Source organism: Musca autumnalis, unplaced genomic scaffold (genome assembly GCF_047663935.1).
Source record: "Musca autumnalis isolate F117 unplaced genomic scaffold, ASM4766393v1 scaffold_4, whole genome shotgun sequence".
Classification (NCBI taxonomy): Eukaryota; Metazoa; Arthropoda; class Insecta; order Diptera; family Muscidae; genus Musca; species Musca autumnalis.
This window is the reverse complement of record NW_027411977.1, coordinates 45822157-45845963: the sequence shown is the minus strand read 5'-3', so window position 1 is coordinate 45845963 and position 23807 is coordinate 45822157. Positions and strand designations below refer to the sequence as shown.

The 23807-nt window shown below is 37.6% G+C and overlaps 1 protein-coding gene across 1 annotated transcript in view; it reads left to right on the top strand.

Annotated features, from left to right (window-relative positions):
- mthl8 (methuselah-like 8) overlaps positions 1–12032 on the top strand; it is a 29044-nt gene extending 17012 nt beyond the window's left edge. Inside the window, exons 2-6 of the mRNA XM_073987846.1 lie at positions 4456–4647; positions 4719–4937; positions 5024–5174; positions 11583–11795; positions 11870–12032. Coding sequence (XP_073843947.1) covers positions 4456–4647; positions 4719–4937; positions 5024–5174; positions 11583–11795; positions 11870–11921 — 827 coding nt within the window. The 3' untranslated portion in view covers positions 11922–12032. The remainder of the gene's footprint in view (positions 1–4455; positions 4648–4718; positions 4938–5023; positions 5175–11582; positions 11796–11869) is intronic.
- The last annotated feature ends 11775 nt before the right edge of the window (positions 12033–23807 follow it).

The following is a 23807-nucleotide window of genomic DNA, read 5'->3' as shown; positions in this document are numbered from 1 at the left end:
CTTCGAACTTGACCTGCCTATGGAAAAAAGACACTCGGGTGCAAAATTTCAGCACTCTATCTCAATTATTGCGGACGCTAGAGTGATTACAACAGACGGACAGACGGACATGGCTAGATCGTCTTAGAATTTTATCCTGATCAAGAATATATATACTTTATAGGGTCGCAAATGATTAGTTCGATGTGTTACAAACGGAATGACAAACTTAATATACCCTCCATACTATGGTGCCGGTTCGCACTTTTTATACCCTCCACCATGAAATATTAAGAATTAAATTTCTTACCGCTGGGATTCCGTATTACCAAATACATCAAATTTGGGCTGACAGTGTACATTAGAACTTCAAAATATGTACCTTAAATAGGGTGGTGTTGTTATATTCGGGCAATTTTAGGTATAGAAGTTTTTTGACCGTTAGAAATCTGAAATGACAAATTACAGCTAACATGTCTCCAAATTTAGCTACAATCCTCAAAACACCCAAAATTGGGAGATGCCGTTAAATTGCACTGCATCTATCCTTATTTTTAAGAATTTTTTATACCCTCCACCATAGGATGGGGGTATATTAAGTTTGACATTCCGTTTGTAACTACTCGAAATAATCATTGTAGACCCCACAAAGTATATATATTCTTGATCAGCGTGCAATTCTACATCGATATAGACACGTCCGTCTGTCCGTCTGTGGAAATCACTCTAGCGTCCAAACGGATTGACTTAGTTTGATGAAATTTTGGGAAAATATATATGTGTACGTAGGACTTTTGGTATTGAAAGCGGGCTATGTAGGTCCACGCTTTCGTATAGCCCCCATACAAAATGACGCGTGACGCGTCGCACAGTGTCACGACCGTGGCCAAAAATGGTAAAAACTAAATACTTCGTTGAACAAATTTATTGATGGGGAGTGATAGAAAACATATTTATTAAGAAGAATCTGAATTTTGGTACTGATACGTGAATTAGTTCTTGCTATATGAGGATTTAAATCCGACAATTTTAGTTAATACGTATTTTTGTGTGTTTTTTTTCTAAAATTAATAAATTATATTATGCGTTTATATTTAAAATTTAAAAGTAATGGTCGCTGCAAAAATGGTTCCTAAGTTCTCTTGGGATGTAATAAACTTGGCTACACTTTTTTTTGCATGTAAATATTAATCATATGGTGTTTACATTTACCCAAACATGTATTACTAGGTTTATTAATTTTCTGAAGCAAATTTTAAATTGAATGGAGTGGGAAAAAAATTGTATAAAAGTGTATATCGATATTTTTTGCTGTATGAGTAGTAAAAAGTGAGTACTTCAAATATATAAAGGTCCCAGCTGCAGAGGTTTGCAGACGAATGTGCCATTTCTCTTTTTCAGCGACCACCTCACTGAGAGGATACCCCCTTTTTTAACAAATCGTTTTGTAGTGTTGGCTATAGCGCGAAAACGAATGAACCGATCATCATATATTTTTGTGGGCTTATTAAGTACCTAATAATCTTGCTTTAAAACGAGATAATTTTAAAAATATAAATTTTTAAGAAAATTGTGAACAGCGAAAATCAAAATTCGATTTTTACAAAAATTTACGGTTTTTTGACCACTTATCGGTCGATTTCGATTTTTTTACAAAAATTTACGGTTTTTTGACCACTTATCGGTCAAAAAAAATTTTTAAAGGAAATTTCTCATATATAAAGGCAAGAGTTTGATATATTCAATATTATCACAAACAATATGAAGACTAAACACCAAATTTCAGTCATATCGGGTTGATATTGAGGCCACAACACTCAAAATACCGCATATGAGGAGGCATGGTTCTATGGGGGCTATAGGAAGACGAGGACCTATACCGACATATTTCTGGTAGAAGGTTATAAGTCCCCCAACGGAGACTTAATACCAATTTTCAGCCATTTCGGTGTGATAATCAGGCTAAAACTTCCAATATACCGAAAATCGGGAGGTACCGTCCTATGTGTGCTATACGAAGGCGTGAACCTATGCAGACAAATTTCAAGGTGAAGATATAATGCCCCCTACGAAGACTAAATACCAAGTTTCAGCAATTTCGGTGTAATAATGAGGCTAAAATCTTCAAAATACCGATAATCGGGAGGTACCGTTGTATGGGGGCTATTTCAAAACGTGGACCTAAGCCCACAATTCTCTGTTAGAATGTTTGATACCTCTGCCGAAGACTAACCACAAAATTTGAATACTTCCGGTTGGTCATTGTGTCTAAAACATTCAAAATACCGAAAATCGGGAGGTACGGTTCTATGGGGGCTATATCAAAACGTGGACCGACCAACCCAATTTTTTGTCCTGAAGATTGTAAGTCAATAATAGGTACGTGTACCAAAATTGATGCCCTACGACAACTCTTTCTATTTTTGGCCACAGTTAATATGAACTCGCGACATTGTGCGTCGTCGTTTTAAGGAATTTTTAAGATATTAGTCCCATTTTACCACCGACTTGCTTGTAATTTGGTACTTTGTGTCTCCAGAGGCCAAAAAACATTCCTACCAAAGTTGGGTTATATAGGTCCACGTTTTGGTATAGCACCCATATAAGGCCCCATATAACGTACGCGTCATTTTAATATATTTTGAATGTATTAGACCCATTTGACCAATGAATTGGTTGTAACTTTGTATTTTGTGTTTCCAGAGGCTAAGAAACATTTCTACAATTAAATGTTTATATAGATCCACGTGTTGATATAGCCCCCATAACACGATATCTCCCGATTTTCGATTTTTTGAAGGTTTTAGTCTGATTATCACACCGAAATGGCTGAAATTTGGTATTTAGTCTTCTTTAGGCGTATACAACTTTCCCCCAGAAATTTGTAGGTATAGGTCCACGCCATCATATAGCCCGGTACCTTCTGAATTTCGGTATTTTGAAGGTTGTGGCCACATTAATCCACCGAAATGGCTGAAATTTGTGGTGGAGGGTATAAAAAGTTCGACCCGACCGAACCTAACGCTTTTCTTACTTGTTTAATTTAACTATTTTTTATTTTGTATCAAAACCAAAAATGTAATGTATTGATTATAAACTTCTATAAAGGTCATCTGAATTTTGAAAAAAAAATTAGAATTTTGCATGTGAACCTAACTTGCATTATTTTCTGTGCCCTATTATTATATTGGTAAATAGGATATTGGTACAGTCGAAATCGGTTATAACGTCGTCGTTTATAACGTCATATCGCTTATAGCGACGAAATCCAAAAGTCCCGAATTTCTGCCCTTTATATTCCACACAAATAAATATCGCTTATAATGTCATCGCTTTTAGCGTCATATCGGTTGTAACGTCGGTTTTTTGTGAAATATTTGAATTTTGCTATGGGTTATAACGTCGAATCATACGAAGAAGGAAATTGTCTCTTAATAATTTGTTGTATGTATATTTTTTCAAACTCAAACAACAACAAAATACCAAACTTATGCACAACATGTTCGAAGATGGCGGTCTCAAGTCAATTAAGCTTGAATATTTGTCACCCAATGTCACATCTGTTTTACAACCCATGGACCAAGGTGGAATATAATCATTAAAATAGCATTGCCGGATAAGCAAATATCCACTATCCTGTCAAGAATAGAAAAGGATCAATGTACGAAATTAAATGTGCTGGATGCCGTGTTAGTGTTAGATGAATCATGGAAAAATGTAACGTCTTCTGTCATTGATAATTTTCTTCATCTTGCGGGATTGTTAATGGACCTTTAAAAGTTTCTGAAGACATTTATCTTATTTGCCATCGATGACAAAGTTTTCACATCTGCCTTATATAATGACGACGACATAATTGGAAGTTTTAGATGGAGGCAATTCTAATGAACAGAGTTTCAAATGCTGTAAGTGTCAGAGGCGTGTCTAGCTGTTGAAACTCTTCTAAAATTTATTTACTCAGAAGATGTTACAAACAAAAATGTGTTTTGGAAACCCTTTCAAAACTCAGATCTGAGTTAAATTTAAAACTTATGTCGGAATTCAAAAGCACAAACTAAAATAACAGACTCTTAGAAATAGAACCATATCCTATTTAAAGGTGATATTTTGAAGGCGATCTGCTGAAGAATGAATTTAATATCGTTATTTTTTATTATTTTGTCATTTATAGAATGAAAAAGTAAAAAAATTTAATTGATTTTATTTACTTACTTAATAAAACAACGTATTTATACCCAAATGTCACTATACATAATATTATATTACCTCTTTTATAAATATCGTTTATAACGACTATCGCTTATAGCGTCCGATTTAGGCCGGTCCCTTGACCGACGTTATAAGCGATTTCGACTATGGATAATTCTCTTAATATTCGGCATATTAAGAGAATTATCATCTCCATGTTAACTTTTACTTGTACCTTTGTGTGTGTGTCTCAAAATTTTAATGTAAATGTTATTGTTTTGTTTACAGGTCTGATTATAACAGTAATTTGCATGATTATTGTCCTGTTCATCTATTTACTTTGTACCGAAATCAGAAATACATTTTATGGTGTTGCCATCAAAACCTATACCCTGTGCATAATTATTGGATATTCGCTATTGGCTCATTTGACATTAACGAATCCCCTGGATATATCAAAATATGCATGTGGCAAAATTCGTAAGTTTTTTTGGACATGTGTTGGCGCAGTACAATTTATAATCTTTATTCTTTTTTTCCAATAATTTCAGCCGTCTTTGCAATGCTTTATTTGATTTTATCATTTTATATTTTAACTTTTATTAGTTTTAATTTTTATTTGAGTTTCTTTGGCATTGTCTTGAGTAAATTGATGTTTTGGTTTATGTTCTTTCCAACGGTATTGATTGCTGCCTGTTGGTCCTTCTTTGTCAGCTATACAAGTTATAATAATAGACCGGTGTTTGGCAATGATATCTGTTGGTTTGATCGTAAGTATGAGTAAAGGAAATAATGTTAACTCTTGATGATTATGAAAATGGGTCAATTTTAATCATGTATGTTATTTATTTTTCAGCGCGAAACTATTCTATTGTAGTGTACTTTTACACTCCGATTATTGTGGCATGTATTTTCAGTGGTATATTTTATATTTTATCTCTGATAAGGATTGGTGAAATGACAAATGGAGATTCGACTAAAATGTCAATTTTTACAACGCATAATCGGTAAGTCTCCCAGAAGGAAATGTCAATAGTAAATTCATTCTGACTTACTACAGACATTGCCAACAGTATTACTGCCAAATTGTAGACAACTCATGTAATTTCCTATAGGCATTTAGTATGAATGTGTCATTCGAAGAAAGTGACTAATGACATTGGAACTAGTATTTCAGTTAATCCCTCATTAAGTGAGTCAAAAGAAACATTGGATGTATTGAGTTAATAGTTCATGTCAAACACTACACTTTTGTTTGAAGTGTAAATTTTAGTAGAGAAAGGAAAGTAACTATTATTTATTGTTGTGTCTTATTCGAAAGAAGGTCATTATATATGTATGAAAGTTTTTAATTAATTGAATTATTCGAGTTAACATGACCGAAGAAGTTTGTATTGAAAAAGTGAATTCAAGCGAAGTCACACACACCCAACCAATATGCTACGATCGTTTCGCTGGTGGTTTAATTTAGCATATCGGATGTGAATGGCTAGAAGGCAAAAGCGGCGTTTGATAACTTCTATTTATCAGTGTATTATTGCAACGATATGAAGTATTTTTGAAGCCTTTTTTTCTATTAAGTCCACCTAGTGTCTTGTCTAGAGGTACAGTAGAGTAAAGATTGACAAAGTCACCATAATAGCACACAGTGTGGTGACATGTTGATACTTGACCCTAGGTTTTCTACAGGGTAACTTTAGTCTAGGCCCAGCAAACCAAATGTCTGATGTCCGACACGTCTGAACAATTTCAGAAGCAAAGTCGTTCCGATTTCTAAACGATTTTTCGGAGACGGAATATTTCAGATTTTGTACCGATTTCGTTCCGATTTCGAAACGAATGTCGGAAAGAAATTTCCTTTCCGAATTTCCCAAGGATTTTCTTCAAATTTCGTTACGAAATCGGACCGAAATCGATCCGATGTCGATCCGACATTTCGTTCCGAAATTATGTCAACCACTTCATACAACTTTCCTTAAGATGACGATTTCGGATCAGATATCGGACGTATCATCCGAATTTTGTTCCGATTTCGTTACGATGTCGGTACGATTGGTTTGCTGGGGGGTTATATGTATCTGTGAAGCATACACATATTTGGTCTGTTCCTTTACTTTTGAAAACAGTTACTTACCTGGCCCATTACAGAACATTTGTTCCATAGACCGAACTAAGAAAATATCTCCAATTCTCTCCGTTTAGTGCTTCGCTTTCTGGAATACCGCGCCTTGTCATCTCTTCATCCACTTGTTTGCGCCATCTATTCGTTGGCCAATTCTGCGTGCACCATGTGACTCGAATTTGTACGCCTTTTTAGCGGGTTCATCATCGCTCATTCCATTTATATAGCCTAGCCAATGCAATCGCTGCATCTCAATACGTTTAACTATAATGATGTCGTTGTATAGCAGATACAGCTCTTGGTTCATACGACGTCCATATTAACCGTCAACGAAGATTGGTCCGTATATCTTTCGAAGAATTTTTCTGCTTGCGCAAGTACCCAGGCTTCGGAACCATACATCAGCTCGGGTAGTATCAGTGGTTTGTAAAGCGTTATTTTTGTTTGACGAGTTGTGGCTTTGTTTTTGAAGTGCTTACTTAAGCCAAAGTAGCATCTGTTTGCCAATACATTTCTTCTTTTTATTTCACAACTGATGTCGTTTGTTGTGTTTACGGCGGTGCCGAGGTATAGGAAGTCTTTTACTTCCTCAAAATTATAGGAACAGTTGGCTCGATCTCAATGGACGCATTGCGGGTCGACACCATCAACTTGGTCTTCTCGTCGTTTACCGCCAGACCCACTTTAGCAGATTCTCCTTCGACCTTCATGATGATGATGTCTATATCATCAGCATAAGCAATGAACATGTGGATATTGGTGTAGATTGTGCCACTTCTTTTGACGTTTGCCTCTCGTATAACCTTTTCTAGCAGTATGTTGAAAATATAACACGGCTGTCTCCTTGCCTGAAACCTCTTTTGGTACAAAACTCTTCGGAGAGGTTCTTTCCTGTTTTAACTGAAGATATTATGTCAGTTAAAGTCATTTTACAAAGCCGAATGAGCTTTGCGGAGATTCCAAATTGAGACATGGCTTGGAATACCTTTGAACGTAGCGGGCTGTGGAAGGCTGCTTTATAATCGGCAAAAAGGTGGTAGGTGTCGATCTGCATCTCTTGGGTCTTCTCCAGGATTTGCCGCAGGGTAAACATCTGGTCAATGGTGGACTTGTCAGGTCTAAAGCCGCATTGGTATGGTCCAATTATCTCGTTGACCATAGGCTTTAGTCGTTCGCACAATATCCCTGACACTATCTTGTAGGCGATAGGGAGAAGACTTATGCCCCTATAGTTGGAGCATAACGTCTTATCTCCTTTCTTATGGACGGGACACAGGATGATCAAGTTCCAATCGTCGGGTACGCGTTCTTCCTGCCAGATGGAGCTAACTAGCTGATGCAGACCTTATCAGCGTGTCACCTCCGGTTTTAAACAGCTCGGCTGGTAGGCCATCAGCTCCTGCTGCCTTATTACTCTTCAGCCGGTTTATTGCTGTCTTTACGTCATCTTGGCCGGGTGGTATACATTCAATACCATCTTGTGGGATTAGATATGTGGTATCTTCGTCGACTTCGCTACTATGGAATACCAACAGTTTGGAAAAATGGTCTTTCCATATCCTTAGCACAATATCTGTATCAATTACCAGATTACCTTGCTGGTCTCTACAGGAGGATGTGCCAGTTCCAAAGCCATCAGTTTGATGTTTCACTCTTTGGTAGAGTTTTTGGACTTCATTCTGTCTCCTGTACATCTCGATTTGCTCACACTCCCGCTTTTCCATCTCTCTTTTTTTCCTGCGGAAAAGACGCTTCTCCTCTCTCCTTTTCTCCCGATACCTTTCTCGTGCGCTACGCGTTGCTACGGATTGTAAAGTAGCCCTATATTCCTCATTTTTCTCTTCGGTAGCAGCACGACACTCCTTGGTGGAGGTCTCTGGTATCCAAGTACTGATTTTGCGGCTGTTTGCATGGAGTGTGCAATGTTTTGCCATTGTCCTGATATGTTATCGGGACGAGGAGTTCTTTGATTAAGCAGTTGAGTGGAATATGCTGTGGCTATCTGTTGTGATTGCACCTTACCGATGTCCAACTTACGTGTTGTGTCTGTTCGCACTTTGTTTGCTACGTTTAATCTGGTACGTACCTTTGCTGCAACAAGGTAGTGGTCCTAGTCTATGTTTACACCTCGGAAATATTGTACATCCAACACGCTTGATGCATGTCTTCCATCTATCACAACGTGATCAATTTGATTTCTTGTTCTTTGATCTGGCGACAGCCAGGTGCCCTTATGAATATCGAGATGCTTAAATCTGGTACTGCTAACTACCATGTTTCTTGCAGCTGCAAAGTCTATCAGCCTCATACCATTGTCAGATGTTTCACTTTCCAATTTTGGCATTAATGCCATGGGCAGGACAACTGTCATAAGTTTCTTCTAAGCGCTCGTAAAATATATCTTTGGTGTGTTCGTCCTTGTCTTGAGTGGAAGCATGAGCGCAAATAAAGCTGATGTTGAAGAATTTTGTTTTTAATCGAATTACAGCGAGTCTTTCATTCCCTGGGGTGAAGCTGGAGACCAGATGTTTTAACCTCCGACCAACTACAAATCCGCAACCAAACTCATGCTTTGTGTCATGGCAGCTGTGATACTGTGCGTCACCTTTAGGTGTTGTTGTGACGCCCTTCCGGTTCCATCGTATTTCCTGTCCCCAACTCCCCCCCAATATTTAAAAAATGTCATTAAAATCGTATGGATGCCACCGTGGTGCAATGGTATGCACACCCGCCTTGCACACATAAGGTCTTGGGTTCCATTCCCATTTTCAACGGTGGCAAAATACCCCTCAGTAATGTTGGCGACATTTCCTGAGTATTTCAGCCATTTAAAACTTTTCAGAAGTGGTGTCTTAGACACTCCGTTCGGACTCGGCGATAAACTGTAGGTCCCATATCATTGAGCTAATATGAATCGGGGTGCACTCATTGATATAAAAGAAGTCTCCCTTGTCCCTTATGGGATGTTTGTGGAACATATATTATATTATTAAAATCGTATGCACGATATCTCTTGATCAGGGCAACTAATTTGGTGCAAATTTTTCATCTCCCAATTTTTTCCTGTTACTCCTCTTGGGAGCATAGGGCTTCTACAAAGCATCACCATCTTACAAGTTTGTTTTGTCTTAGTTCTTGGGTTAATGTGCGTCGCCAGTTGTTTCTTGGACGACCTCGATTTCGTGATCCTTGGGGATTCCATTCAAGCGCCATCCCGGTTATGCTATGAAAATTTTTTCTTAAGGTGTGGCCAATCCACCTCCACTTCCTACGTCTAGTCTGCTTTTGTATGGGTTCCTGGTTTGTTAAGTTCCATAGTTCTATGTTACTTATGGTGCTGCGCCAGAATATCCTGCATATGATCCGGAGGCATTTGTTTATGAATACCTGTAGCTTTTGCGTGATGGTATTAGATACAATCCAGGTTCCACTGCCGTATAGTAGAATCGATTTTATACAAGTTTCGAATATTTTAAGCTTGATATTCCTGGATATATGTGTGCTTCTCCATCCAACTTGCAGATGTCCAAATGCTTCTCTTTATTTAGCCTATTGATTACGTCCGTTTTTGCACCGCCATTCGTTGTTACAGTGCTTCCTAGATAGCAGAAGCTATCGACATATTCAATTGCTTGACCTTGTGACATGATGTGTTCTGTACTGGTGTTGTTTATTCTCATGGCCTTTGTTTTCTTGATGTTAATCTCAAGCACAACATTACCACTCTTCAGGTCTTCTAAATTTGACTGCATGTTGGATATCTTGTGAGATAGAAGGCATATATCATCTGCATAGTCTAAGTCTTCGAGTTGTCGTGAGAGACTCCATGTTATGCCTCTTCTCTGAGAGCAGACTTCATTCATTACTTCATCCAGTACAATTGTGAACAGTAGGGATGACAGAGGACTTCCTTGCTTTACTCCCGCGTTTGTGAGGAATGGTTGGCTTATGTTTCCGTTGTGAAGAACTGAGAGTTCTGCTGATAGTGTCGAAGGCTTTCTTGAAATCAATGAACAGTAGATACAGGGCGGTGTGCCATTCTATTAATTGTTCTATTCTGATTCGTAGGGCGTCGGCCTGGTCTATACAGCTTCTATTTGGACTGAAGTCAGCTTGTTCATCTCTCAGAATGTTTTCTACTTGCCTTTAAATTCTTTCTTGTATTATAACTGCTAGTATCTTGAATATGGTGTTGAGCAGGTTTATTCCTCTCCAGTTGTTACAGTCTTTCAAGTCGCCATTTTTGAGTAACTTTACAATGATACCTTTCTTCCATGTGAGGCAGTCTTTCTTCTTCCCAAGCTGATATGATGTGAGTTCGTAGTAATTCAGCTGCGGTTCTAGCGTCGGCCTGTAAAGCTTCTGCCGGTAAACCATCATCTCCTGCTGATTTGTTACTTTTTAGTTGTTCTATTGCCTCTTTTATTTCATTGAAGCTGGGAGGGTTATAGGGTATATTCAATGTATTTTCTCTTGGACTGCTATTGTAAATTTCGTTGTTTTCGAAAGCGTTTCCAATGTTGCTAATTTCTTAGAAATGTTCTCTCCATCTTTGAATTTGTTCATCATTGTTCGTTAGTAGTCTACCACTGCTTGGTTCCTGGTACACCTTCGATTTGTGAGACTATCTATCGTCTGGTGTAGCTTTCCCATGTTATTCTGGCTTCTAGGAACTTTCTTTTGTCTCTTCTTGCAGCTTTATTGGCTTCTTTAGCTAGTTGTTTATACTGCTCTCTTGTGATATTGTTGTTATTCAACTGCATCTTAACGTCACCTCTTTAAGAAATTAGGTTCCAGGTGTCGTCTGATATCCAGATTTTTCGGTGTTTTTGGACAACGCCCAGTGTATGTTCCGCAAATTGATGGTATGTTGATGTGATTTGTTCCCATGTGTGGTGTTGGTTTGTTGGTAACTGTTTGCATATTGCCGTGGCTGGGGTGTTTCTGGTTGTGTTGTTTTGGAGTTGTTGTAGGCGTAGTTGTTCTGTTTACAGTGATATTATATTTTCCATAATCGACTATGTCGGTCCATTCCTTCAAGTACTTCCTCCGCAACACTTTTGAACTTTAATCCTAATCCACACTTTTGTCGGCAAGTTCAAATGTAAAAAAGCGCAACAAAATTTTTAAAATACCCTAAATACATGCAATCTGTCCGAAGATGAAAGTTTCAGTTCACATAGCCTTAGGGTATATGGTATATCTCTCTCGGCAAAGCCGACTGATACTTTTTTATTTGTTTATTTATACTTTCTTCAATTTTCTTTTGTTTGCATTTACTCTCCTCTTTCAGGTTCCAGTCATTTTGGATATTTGTCGGTTACACCCTCTTCGCCTGGCTAATTTGCATCTGTTCATTTGCTATTAACTATTATCGAGGAGATCACACACATATCAACTATGTGGTTTGTCTATTTGTTGCATTTCATGGTTTTGGTTCGATGCATGCCTTGCTGGGCAAAAATCACCAGGTTCAACAATTCTTGCGGCGCATTGATGATGATATGTGAGTAGAAATTGGAATAAAAAAAGTTAAATATTTTCCCAAATAATATTAACATTATATGCATTTTCTTGCAGGGATAACGATGATATGGCCGAAATATCAGTACCAATGACAACATACTCTTAAAAACAAAAATCATTTTAAGACGTCATATTAGTTATTAAGTAGAACTAAGTACAGTCATTTTGAATTTTAGAAGACAACATCGTAAATAAATTCAATTATTTGTAAAAGTAACGAAATTCTTTATACAGATGTACTATACACTAGGATGACTAATTGTTCTACACGTTAGTCGTCAGTACCTATGGACAAGAAAAGAAGTCTAAAACAAAATATAGGCTTTTTGATCGGTATTCTTTCTTTTGGGTCGAGGTGATACCACTGCAAATAGAATACCTTAAACCGTCGTAAGAAATAAGGTCCCATGAAGTATCACCCCAAATCGAAAATGAAAATGTGTCCCAAACAGGTATGTATAGGGCTATATCAAAAAAAAAAAAATACCACGCCAGTACCATGTGCGGAATATTGTCCTGATAACGAAAACGCGTGCTTTAGTTCGATTCAGTGAAAAAAGTTTCCGCACCGACTGCGATTACTAAAGCCCCTTGGATATAGCCATAATCAACCCCATATTAAAAAAGGGCGACAACCAACCGTACCAGAACCATCGAGGAATATTTCATCTATCAATTGCAGGAAAAATCTACTCTAGAATCCTAACAAACAGACTTAGAAGTGAAATCGAAGACCAACTCGAAGAAGAACGGTGTGGTTTGAGACCCAATCGAGGTACACAATCTTAATATTCACAATGAGACAAAAATCAACAGTAATCTGATCAGAAGAATAAGAAGTTTTTATAAAATATGCCGAAATTATGTGAAAACGGGAAACTCTACATCAGAAGAGTTTCTGACCAACCAAGGTGTAAGACAAGGAGACATATTGAGTCCATATTTATAATTCTAATGGATGACATTATAAAGACGCGTAAGGAGTCATTTCGAACATTGAATATAGGAATTTGGAAAATGTAACCTGTTAAGATATCAATGTTAGCCTATGCAAAATATAAACATGTTCGTAAACGAAATGACAAGACGGGGTCTACGCATTAATATCAAGAAAACGGAAACAATGGTTATCAGCCGATATATATATTAACACCATCTGAACTGAATCCCTAAAACAAGTTGAACATTTTTGCTACCTTGGTGCGGTAGAGATCTTAACTTTAGAATAATATAATAATAATTGTTCCACAAACATCGTAGAAGGGACAACTGAGATTACTCTAATATTAAGGAGTGCACCCCGACTCATATTAGCTCAATGATATGGGACCTACTGTTTATCGTCGTGTCTTAAAGCACCACTTGTAGAGAAGTTTTACATGGCTAAAATGCTCAGGAAATACCGCCAACATTACAGAGGGGTATTTTGCCATCGATGAAAAGTTTTTTTGTTATTGTTACATGGCCGGGAATCGAACCCACGACCTTCAGCGTGCAAGGTGGGTGTGCATACTATTGCACCACGGTGGCACCACCTGTTGAATATCAGCAACTGCAAATCTCTACTAAAGCCTCAACCGAAATTTTATCCGTAAGAGAGAAGTAGCTAAGGGCACAAAAGTAGCAGTTTTCAAATCAACTTACGTTCCAACGCTCACATACGGAAGTGAATCATGGGCACTCACAACTAAAAACCAGAACATAATCAAAACATCTGAAATTAAGTACCTACGCCGCGTTGCAGGAAAAAACAGAAGATATAGGGTTAGAAATGGCACAATCAGATCTAATCTAGAAATCGAGCGCCTTAACGACAAAGTCGAGAAAAAAGTCTAAGATGGCTTAGCCATGTTGCAAGAATGCCAGATACTAGATTTCCAAAACGTGCTTTAGAAGCAATACCGACTGGGACATGAAGCAGAGGAAGACGAACCTGGATGGACACAGTTAACAATATTTTAACAAAACGTAATAAAGAACCCACAACAGCCAAATCTGAGGCTCAATACAGAGTAAACTGAAGAAATCTTTGCAAAAACTCCACACTGCAAGGTAAAAGAGGTCCGGAATAAGTAAGTAAAAAAATTTAAAATAAAACAGACTGTTTGTTTCATACGAATATTGCAACAAAGGAATGAAACCGTGTGCACTAGTTCTTGGAAATTAAAGCTTCGTTCCAGAACTAAAAAGTTTTTACACATTTTGAACATTTTTCCCCGAAATGCGTTCCCGTACACCAAAATGTTGCAAAATGTTAACTTCTCTTTCAACAAAAATGGCGCTGAATAAATTCCTCTTTAGAAACTATTTACACGACAAATTTGAGCGAGCGAAAATGTGCAACATGTTTTCCGGCTTCCGATTGACTGACACGCCGACTTTGACATTGGTTCCATTTTTTTTGACGTTTGTGCCATTTGTCCGTTCTCGTACATTTTGGAAAAATGTGTGCGTTGAACTCATTTTTGACGGTTCTCTCTTTTGCACATTTTACCATTAAAAAAGTACTGGAACGGAGCATATGTGTTTTTCCCAAAAAAAAAAAAACCGAACATTTCATGTTCAAATTACAATGAAATTACTCTAGTGTGGACAAAGACTTTTGCCCACTTAACCTTCTTTATATGCCCAATGAAATTGGCATTTCAAACCCGGTGGGTTTATTAAATCCCGTTTTATGTAAACGTACTATTAGAATAGAATGTTTTCGTTTCAAGATGCGACGCACCCTGTGTTAAGGTTTACATTTGAACACAGAGTGATTCTAATTCTATATTAAAAAACAGACATTTCGAAATCTGTTATTCTATTACATTCGTAATAGCACAGACACAAACCTCAACATATACTAAGGTGGTAGTTCACACTTCTAGCACCAGGGGAAGATATTAAATTCAAAACATGTTTTGGACAAGGAGATGAGGACCGACTACGGTACAATAATCAAGAAGATTCGAAAAAAATAGTGAAAATAGTGTCCAGTTTATTTATTTTTTGGATCATTTTATTCACGCTGTTCACATAAGTTTGTCAATTCTTGATAATGACGGAGAGCTTTTTACTGTGGGGTATATGCTACTCTGGTTGGAATACAATATACATCATTGTCATTATGTTGGGGTAGCCAATACATACATACATTATATACAAGGACTTCGGTTCGGTGTTTCATAGGGATTTCGGTTCGCTGTCGCTGTCATAAAAATAACAGTTCTCGATCATATACACCTGAAAGACTACGTCGGGATCCCGGTCAACCACATCCGAACACAAGATACATCGTGATCCCGATCAACTCTACCCGAACACTGGATACATTAAGTTTCCGAGTTGTCAGTTCTGGCATAGCCAAGCATACACCTGAACTTGTTCCCGGTAACATCAACGATGACCCCCTTCCGATTAACAGTTTTTGTGCATGTGCATGTAGTTAAGCTTAGGAAGTTACTTATAATAAATTATAAAAAATAAGTTATCAACCCAAGTAATGGGTTCCCCATTATTGATGCAGGAAGCTAGTAGTCAATATCAACTCTGCTACTTTTGCGTTGAGAACCAGAATACCCTTTCCAAGCAGTGTGACATACATGATTTTAAATGAACAAATATTCAAACTCTGTGGACCATTTCAACTAGGAAATTATTGTCTTAACAGTATGTCAACACAATAAGGTACGTGGATGCATGATCATATTTCCCAATACCTTGTGGCCAAAAATCTCATAAAAAATATTGTGATATTTTGGTCGGAAGTTTGGAATTTCGGGCGTATGAACTTGCCGACAAAGATATAGATTACGTTCAAATCTCAAAAGTTTTTTTCGTAGAAGGAATGGTCCGACATTGTTTATTTCGGAAGTGTGTCTTATTTTGGGAGTGATTCCTCTCGATAGGACCATCATATCAGGAAACATGGACTTGCCCACGAAAAACATCATATCGCTGTAAACAGGGCTACTAGAAGTACCTCGGTAAAAATTTCCAAAGGATTCTCGCACCTACCCTTAACCTTAAACAAATATGTGGATCATTTGTGTGCGTGATGCCCAATGGAATGGACCGATAGGGCCCACTTTTGAACATAAACTAAGTTTGGAAAAAATATTTCGAGGTCCAAAGTTAGGACTAAATCGGTTGCTACCTTTATGGGATATTGCGCTTACCATGTTAGCGAATATTTTCGAAATGTTGAGCTGGAGGTAACGGAAGGAGTGGACCTATAAGCACCATCTTCGAATTTCATCTAATATTCTAAGAAATATTACGATATGCAAAGCCACTACACATGTCGACCATAAGGGTTTTTTACAGTTTTCGGGTAATTTGCTCAAAAAGTATGGACTAGCCAATGAACAAATTTACATCGTAATAGGGACCTTGAGTGCAACTTGTTGCAAGAAAAATCAAAACGATTGGAGAGAGCTCCTAGCCTGAACTTTTCCAAAATTTGGGTGGGAGGGATCCGAAGGAGTGACATATACAGTCCATATTTTAACATGATCTTTTAAACTTTTGTGGGGGAGGTATCCAAAAGAGTGGGCCGATGAAGCCTATCTTAGAGCTTGATTTAACTTTGGGCAAAATATTACGATTGCCAAATTTAGGATCGAATCGGTTTATCAGTTCGAGAGTTACCGCGCACTCCGCCCATAACACATGATGCTATAGCAGGTTTCTACAGCTTTCAGGTCATTTTCTCAGGAAGTATGGACTTGCCCCTGAAAGAACTTGCACCGCCGTAATGGGCGGCAACGAATACAAGTTGCTACAACAAAAATCCAAAGAGTTCGAGAGGAGGTCTTAAACAGAACTTTTCCGAAATTTTGTGAGGGTGGTACCCGAAGGAGTGAATCGATCTAGTCCATATTTGAACTTGATCTATGTCTGGTAGAACTATTACGATGTGCAAAGTATGGACAAAATCGGTTAATCCGTTCCAGAGTTACCGTGCGCTCCACTCAGACTGACAAACAGGTAGGACATCGCTAAATCGACTCCAAATTGTCTGAAACGGATTTCGTGGAAACATACTTGGGGTCTAAAACAATTATTTCGATGATATAATATACCCCTGTTAGCATTAATGGTGACATGCCTTGTTAAAATAATGGATTAGTAGGTTGATTTGTATTGAGTGTTTTTTGTAAAATATAGGGTTCTTATGTAATAATGATTTTGTTTTTGTCTTCCTGGAACTTGATGTAATTTTGGAAGAAATTGTGCGATATGCAAATTTCGACCAAATCCGATACTCAATTCAGACATTTTAGTTGGTGCCGAAAGAGTTTTTAGCGCTTTTCGGTCATTATTTTAGTTGATATTGCCTTGCTGCCGAAGAAACTTGTATCGTCTTAATAGAGGCCTCGAATAAAACCTGCTGCAAAAAATGTTCAACTTTAAGGTCTCCCTTGTATAGGGGAATATAGTCTATGTCTGAAGGAAATATCAAGATTTCCAAATCGGTTATTCCCTTTGACAGTTATCGTGCGCAAAATTGTACAAAAAGGATATGTTCCATCTTCCATCTTGGTCTACAAGTTGTAAAATTTGGACCGAATCAATTATTGGAAATCAATTGTCGTGCTCACCAGCCAATCAGACGACGGGCAGTACTAAATTGTCTGAAACGAATTTCGTCCAAACATAATTGGGGTTCAAAACCATTGCTCCACACAGGCACACTTATGATCGCATCGTCTCTAAAGGCAGATGTAGGTCCACCCATTGATGTTGTCCCCATAAATGGGTACCGCCCAATATTCGGTATTTTTGGGGCCAATCGTAATAATCAATCAAAATGGCTGAATTTTCGTAATTTTATATTGAGGACCACATGTTGACGTATCCTTCATATAGCTGAACCGCACAATGTCTCTACTTTATATTTAAACAGCTGAAATGTACAAGGGCTGAACGATAACTATCTGGCCTAATAATGAAAACGCTAATATTTGCCATAAAAAAATAGTTTTATTGTTTCCTTAAGTAGTTTCCAGCATGATTTATACACTTTTTCATGCGCTGAAACCAATTGTTGTTTAGGCACCTCCATAACATGGTTTTTGAACGCTTTTACAGCGTCTTCTGGCCACGAAAATCGTCGACCACGCCTTTTTCTTGAAATGCCAGAATCAAATAATGTCATTGGATCCCCAGTCAGGGCTGTACGGCGGATGACCCATCAAGTCCACGTTTTGTCCGGTCAAACAGGCGCTGGTTTGAATCGAGGTGTGAGAGCTCGCATTGTGATGATGCAGAATGATTCACTTTCCAATCATCAGGAGACTTCTGACAAACAAATTGTAGTGTACCACTCAGAATTAACCGTCCTACATTTCTGAAGCCGTATAGTTGACACACGGTCAGTTTTGCCGAAGAAACCGAAACACATGAACACCTTTAATTGGAAGACCTAAACGGTTGATTCCTGTTTTGCTTCGGGCTCCTAAGCATAGATCCAAGATTCGTCATCTGTGACGATCTCATTTGAAGCACAATGATCTTTTTTATACCCTCAGCCTTTAGTCTAGAAAGCTTATATACACTTTGATACGACGACAAATGTGCCTCATCGAAATAACGGTTTTAGACCCCAAGTATGTTTAGACGAAATTCGTTTCAGACAATTTGGAGTCGATTTAACCATGTCCGTCCGTCTGTCCATCTGTCTTTCTGTCTGGCCGGCTGGTGCGCACGATAACACTCGAACGGATCAACCGATTCGAACCAAATTTTGGGTATCGTAATATTAGGTCTGTACGATAACCCAAAAGTTTGTACAAATTTGCACAAACTATTACAAAATGCTGTTCGATAACAAACTTGTAAAGCAAATGAGAGCGAATTTGGAGACAATAGTGAGAGAATTTTGAGAGCTTTGGAGAGTTTTGTTTACAAGTTTTTACAAAGAAAATTTTTCTTGTACGAACTTGCAAGTTTGATCAGCTGATTTAAATTCGAATGTTTTGTGGCGGACTTCTTGGCAACAACATAAACAAACGTTTGGTTATTAAAATAAATAGAAATAAAAAAGGGAAAAAATATTAAATAAATGATGGATAACGATAATGTAAATAAAATAAATTATTTTGTAGTGACTGCTTTTTTATTTTATTATTTATTTATTTAATCTTTTCCGCCAACTTCTTCTTCAAATCACCTGGCTTCTTGCAAGTTTTTGCAAATTGCTGTTGGATAACAATCTGCAAATTTTTAGCTTCGAGAGAGTAAAATTGGTGGAGAGACGTTACTGAGAACTTGCTGAGTACTTGCATGTACTTTTCACTTGCGAAGTATCGTTATTGTCCAAACTTAGTTCAAGCTCGAAGATGGGCCATAGCGGTTCACTCCTTCGGGTACCTCCCCCACAAAAAGCCAAAATGTTTCTGTAAAATGCTGTGAACGATAATTCTCGATTTGTCCAAATTTTGCACATCGTATTGTTCCTTCCAGATATAAATCGGGTTCGAATATATATATCGGTCCACTCCTTCGGTTACCTCCCTCACACAATTAGGATAAAGTGAATTTTAAGAGCTACACTCGGATCGTTTTGAAATTTTTATTAGTTGGTTGTCCTTGCGGCTCCCTTATTGCGCAAGTCCGTACTTCCTGAGGTATTGGCCTAAAAGCTCCAAGAAACCCTGACGTTACCAACCAAAATGGTAGATACGCAAGATAATGCTCGCAGGTAGTTGTACATAGTATTATTTAATCCAGTCATGTATCAGGTTGAAATATAGACTATATCGGTCCACTCCTTTGGGTACCTCACACACAAAATTTGGATAAAGTAAACTTCACTTCAGAGCTCAAAAATACAATTTAGTAATCGGAAAAATTTGTACGTGTGCCTACGGACTAACTTGCTGACATCCACAAAACTGAGAAGCTCGGTAATTTCTGTTCATTTTAATAGATTTTAAATTAGGGGTTTTTAATCCGATTATATCGATAGATAAAACTATCTGTTGATATTGAAACTTAAAAAAAATATCGATACTATCGATAGTACCATCGATTTTTTGCCAACTCTATTTGGTATAATCCCACATTAAGGTACACCCACATTTTAATGCAGCATCCGGCAAAAAGGGGCACACGTGCCCTTGATGAGAATAACAACAGAACAACCACCACTCAATCTTCGTTCTGAAGTCAATGAAGAAGGTACTGCTATCGCTTGTTTTAATGATTTTTAGTTTTAGCAATGCATTAACGCACACGCTGTTTGTGGACAGAGAGAGAGAGAGACGTATGCGTGAGACCGCAAACAATGCGTTTGTATTGGTGACGATATCTGCATTAAATCATTGAATTAATTAGAGCAGGTATCGGCACTAACACAAACGCATTGTTTGCGGTCTCACGCATACGACTCTCTCTCTCGCTCACCTTTTTGCCGGATGCCGCATTAGACAAAAAATGACAAAACACCCTGAAAGTTATCCTTAGTAGTTTGGGAGTTCCAAGGTGGGGAAGGATGCAGCTGATATTTTGAAAATAGAATTTTTAGACAACTACTGATCTTTTAAAAAAGGGTGAACATAACTAAAACTTTACATGACATTTTATTTAGTCCGGTCAAAATAGACATTGAAATAGCAAAAATTCCCACAAAGCTGAATTTTGGTGGAGAGCTAGGGTTTACCATTAGAAGCAACGTCCTAAAAGTCCCCATCGATCCCAAGTGTGCAAAAAAAATTATTCGGGGTCAAAGGTCAAAATTTAAGGGTTTTTAGGTTTTCGGATTTATTTTTTGAAAACGGTTGATCTAATCAAAAAGTGACTAGAGTAAATATTGTAGACAGAAAAAATATCTACAAGTTTGACCCTTATATTTTTTTTCTTAGAAGGGACCATTCTTGAGATATAGCTGTTCTAAAAAACACATGATTTTTATGCACTTATAAGGGAAATATGCACATATTCAGACGAATCGGCTAAAATAAGCGAAGTAATCGGGTCTGTCCCCCAAAAAAATATATATTTTCTTGAAGAACGAAATTATAGCTATCTTCTAAAAAAAATTCCAACAAATTCGGAGTGTGTTTAGTAGAGTTATTCAATGTTAGAGTCATTTTATGCAAAAATAGCCCATTTAACCCACATGTATAATCGAAAGCCCAACGGGAACGACCCCAACGAAAACTCTCCGATTTTTTTTTCAAGTTTTGTCCGAAGGTAGGGTTTGTTGCGCTGATTACGAAAATGTATAATTTTCAACGGTTGCGGATCCGGTTCGCCGGTTATTAGACCCGAAAGGCCAAATTTAAAAACCGGGTTAGACCCGGTTCTACTGAACCGATTACTGCAAAGTGGACATCGTTTGAAAGCTTACGGAAGTATCTAACACGTAGTGTCATTACTTTAACTGGTTCGTCTCATAATGTACGTACGCGGCTAATTTTTTATTTGACCTTTAGATCGAGATATCTCGAAAATGGTAAGTCTTTTTTAAGAATCATAAGGACCAATCTTGTAGACAATTATTGATGTTGGCGTTTTTTTATTGTTGGACTGCAGAATTTTACATATTTGTGTTTATTTCAGCTTTAGTCCATATTTTGTTGTAATTCAATTGTTTGAATAACAACAAAATATTTTAATGTGGATATGAAATTGATTAGTTGCGGGCGAAGGGTAGGGAATACTATAGTTTCAGTTGTCACCAAACAACTTCATCAGTTCCCTTTTTCGCCGACTCTGTATCGATAAACAGGTCAATAAAGCCATCTAACAAATTAAATAAAATGAGAAATTTGCTGTATGGCCCTAAAGATGTTTACCCTACAATTTGAGTCGAACTAAAGAATTTCATATCCACCACTGTTTTTATGTCGCCTTTGCTTCGCAAAGAATACGAACATAGGAGTGTTGCTTCAATAAGCGGGGGTAAAAACAACAAGAAAGTTGTTTTTGCATTACGCATTGGTCAACAAGGCCGTGCTGATGCCTATTATTGTTGTTGGCGTTTTTTATTGTTGGACTGCAGAATTTTACATCTTTGTGTTTATTTCAGCTTTAGTCCATATTTTGTTGTAATTCAATTGTTTGAATAACAACAAAATATTTTAAAGTGGATATGAAATTGATTAGTTGCGGGCGAAGGGTAGGGAATACTGATGAAGTTGTTTGGTGACAACTGAAACTATAGTATAGTATATATAGTATAGTATATATATAGTATATAGTATATAGAAACTCCTATGTTCGTATTCTTTGCGAAGCAAAGACGACATAAAAACAGTGGTGGATATGAAATTCTTTAGTTCGACTCAAATTGTAGGGTAAACAGCTTTAGGGCCATACAGCAAATTTCTCATTTTATTTAATTTGCTAGATGGCTTTATTGACCTGTTTATCGATACAGAGTCGGCGAAAAAGGGAACTGATGAAGTTGTTTGGTGACAACTGAAACTATAGTATTCCCTACCCTTCGCCCGCAACTAATCAATTTCATATCCACTTTAAAATATTTTGTTGTTATTCAAACAATTGAATTACAACAAAATATGGACTAAAGCTGAAATAAACACAAAGATGACAATTATTGATTCTACAACTTTTACTTTAGCGAGCTTTTGCTTAGTATTACCGTTTTTGAGAAAAATTAAAAAAAAAACTGAATAATGCCTCCAAAAATGACCTTTGACCCCGAATAACTTGTTTTGCACACATGGGATCGATGGGGACTTTTAGGACGTTGCTTCTAATGGCCAACCCTAGCTCTCCACCAAAATTCAGCTTTGTGGGAATTTTTGCTATTTCCCCCTTATACGCATGTCTATTTTGACCGGACTAATTATGCTGAAGAAAAGACATTACAAAAGTGACTCAAGGACACACGTATTCAATAATGAATCCAAAGATGTACAAACACAAAACTGCATAAAAATTAATGGCCTGTTTCTCTATGATGATTCGAAACAAAAGTCGTTCTTGGGAAATATTGTTATTGGGAAATTTGTATTTGACAACAAAACAAAACTGATCAAAATATTTTTCAAAAACAGAAGTTTGAATGTAGTTCGATCGAATTTGGTTTCGTATCGTATGAAACTGGGTGTAAGTTAATAAATTGTTTTCAATTTTTATACCCTCAGCCTTTAGGCTAAAGAGGGTATTTACACTTTGATACGACCAAAAATGTGCCTCATAGAAATAATGGTTTTAGACCCCAAGTATGTTTGTACGATATTCGTTTCAGACAATTTTGAGTAGATCTAGCAATGTCCGTCCGTCTGTCTGTCTGACTGGTGCGCACGATAACTCTCGAACGGATAAATCAATTCGGTTCAAAATTTGGGTATCGGAATACTTTGTCCAGATTCGATTTAAGTTCGAAGATGGGCCATATAGGTCCACTCCTTCAGGTACCTCCCCCACAAATGTTCAAAAATATTCGCAAAACTTGTGCGCACGATAACTCTTGTAGGGAATAACCGATTTGGTCCATACTTTGCACATCGTGTAATTTCTACCAAACTTAGATTAGGTTCCAATATGGACTCAATCGGTCCACTCCTTCGGGTACCTCCGACACAAAATTTCGGAAAAATTCAGTTTAGGACCTGGTCTCGAATCGCTTTGATTTTTGTTTACGCAAGTTGTATTCGCTGTCCTCTATACGACGCTGTAAGTTTCATTAGGGGAAAGTCCATACTTCCTGAGAAAATAGCCTGAAAGTTACAAAAAACTCTCTAACAGCGTGTGTAGTGGTTGGAGCGCAAGATAACTCTCGAAGGGATCTGCCGATTCGGTCCACAATTTGACTTTCGTAATATTTTGGCCAAACTTAGTTCAAGTTCAAAGATGGATTATATCGGTCCACTCCTTCCGGTACCTCCCCCACAAAAGTTCGAAAACGTTCTGAAAATGTGTGCGTACGAGAACTTTTGAAGGAAGTAACCGATTTGGTCCATACTTTGCACATTATGGCATTTCTACCAGACTTAGATGAGGTTCCAATATGGACTCAATCGGCAAACTC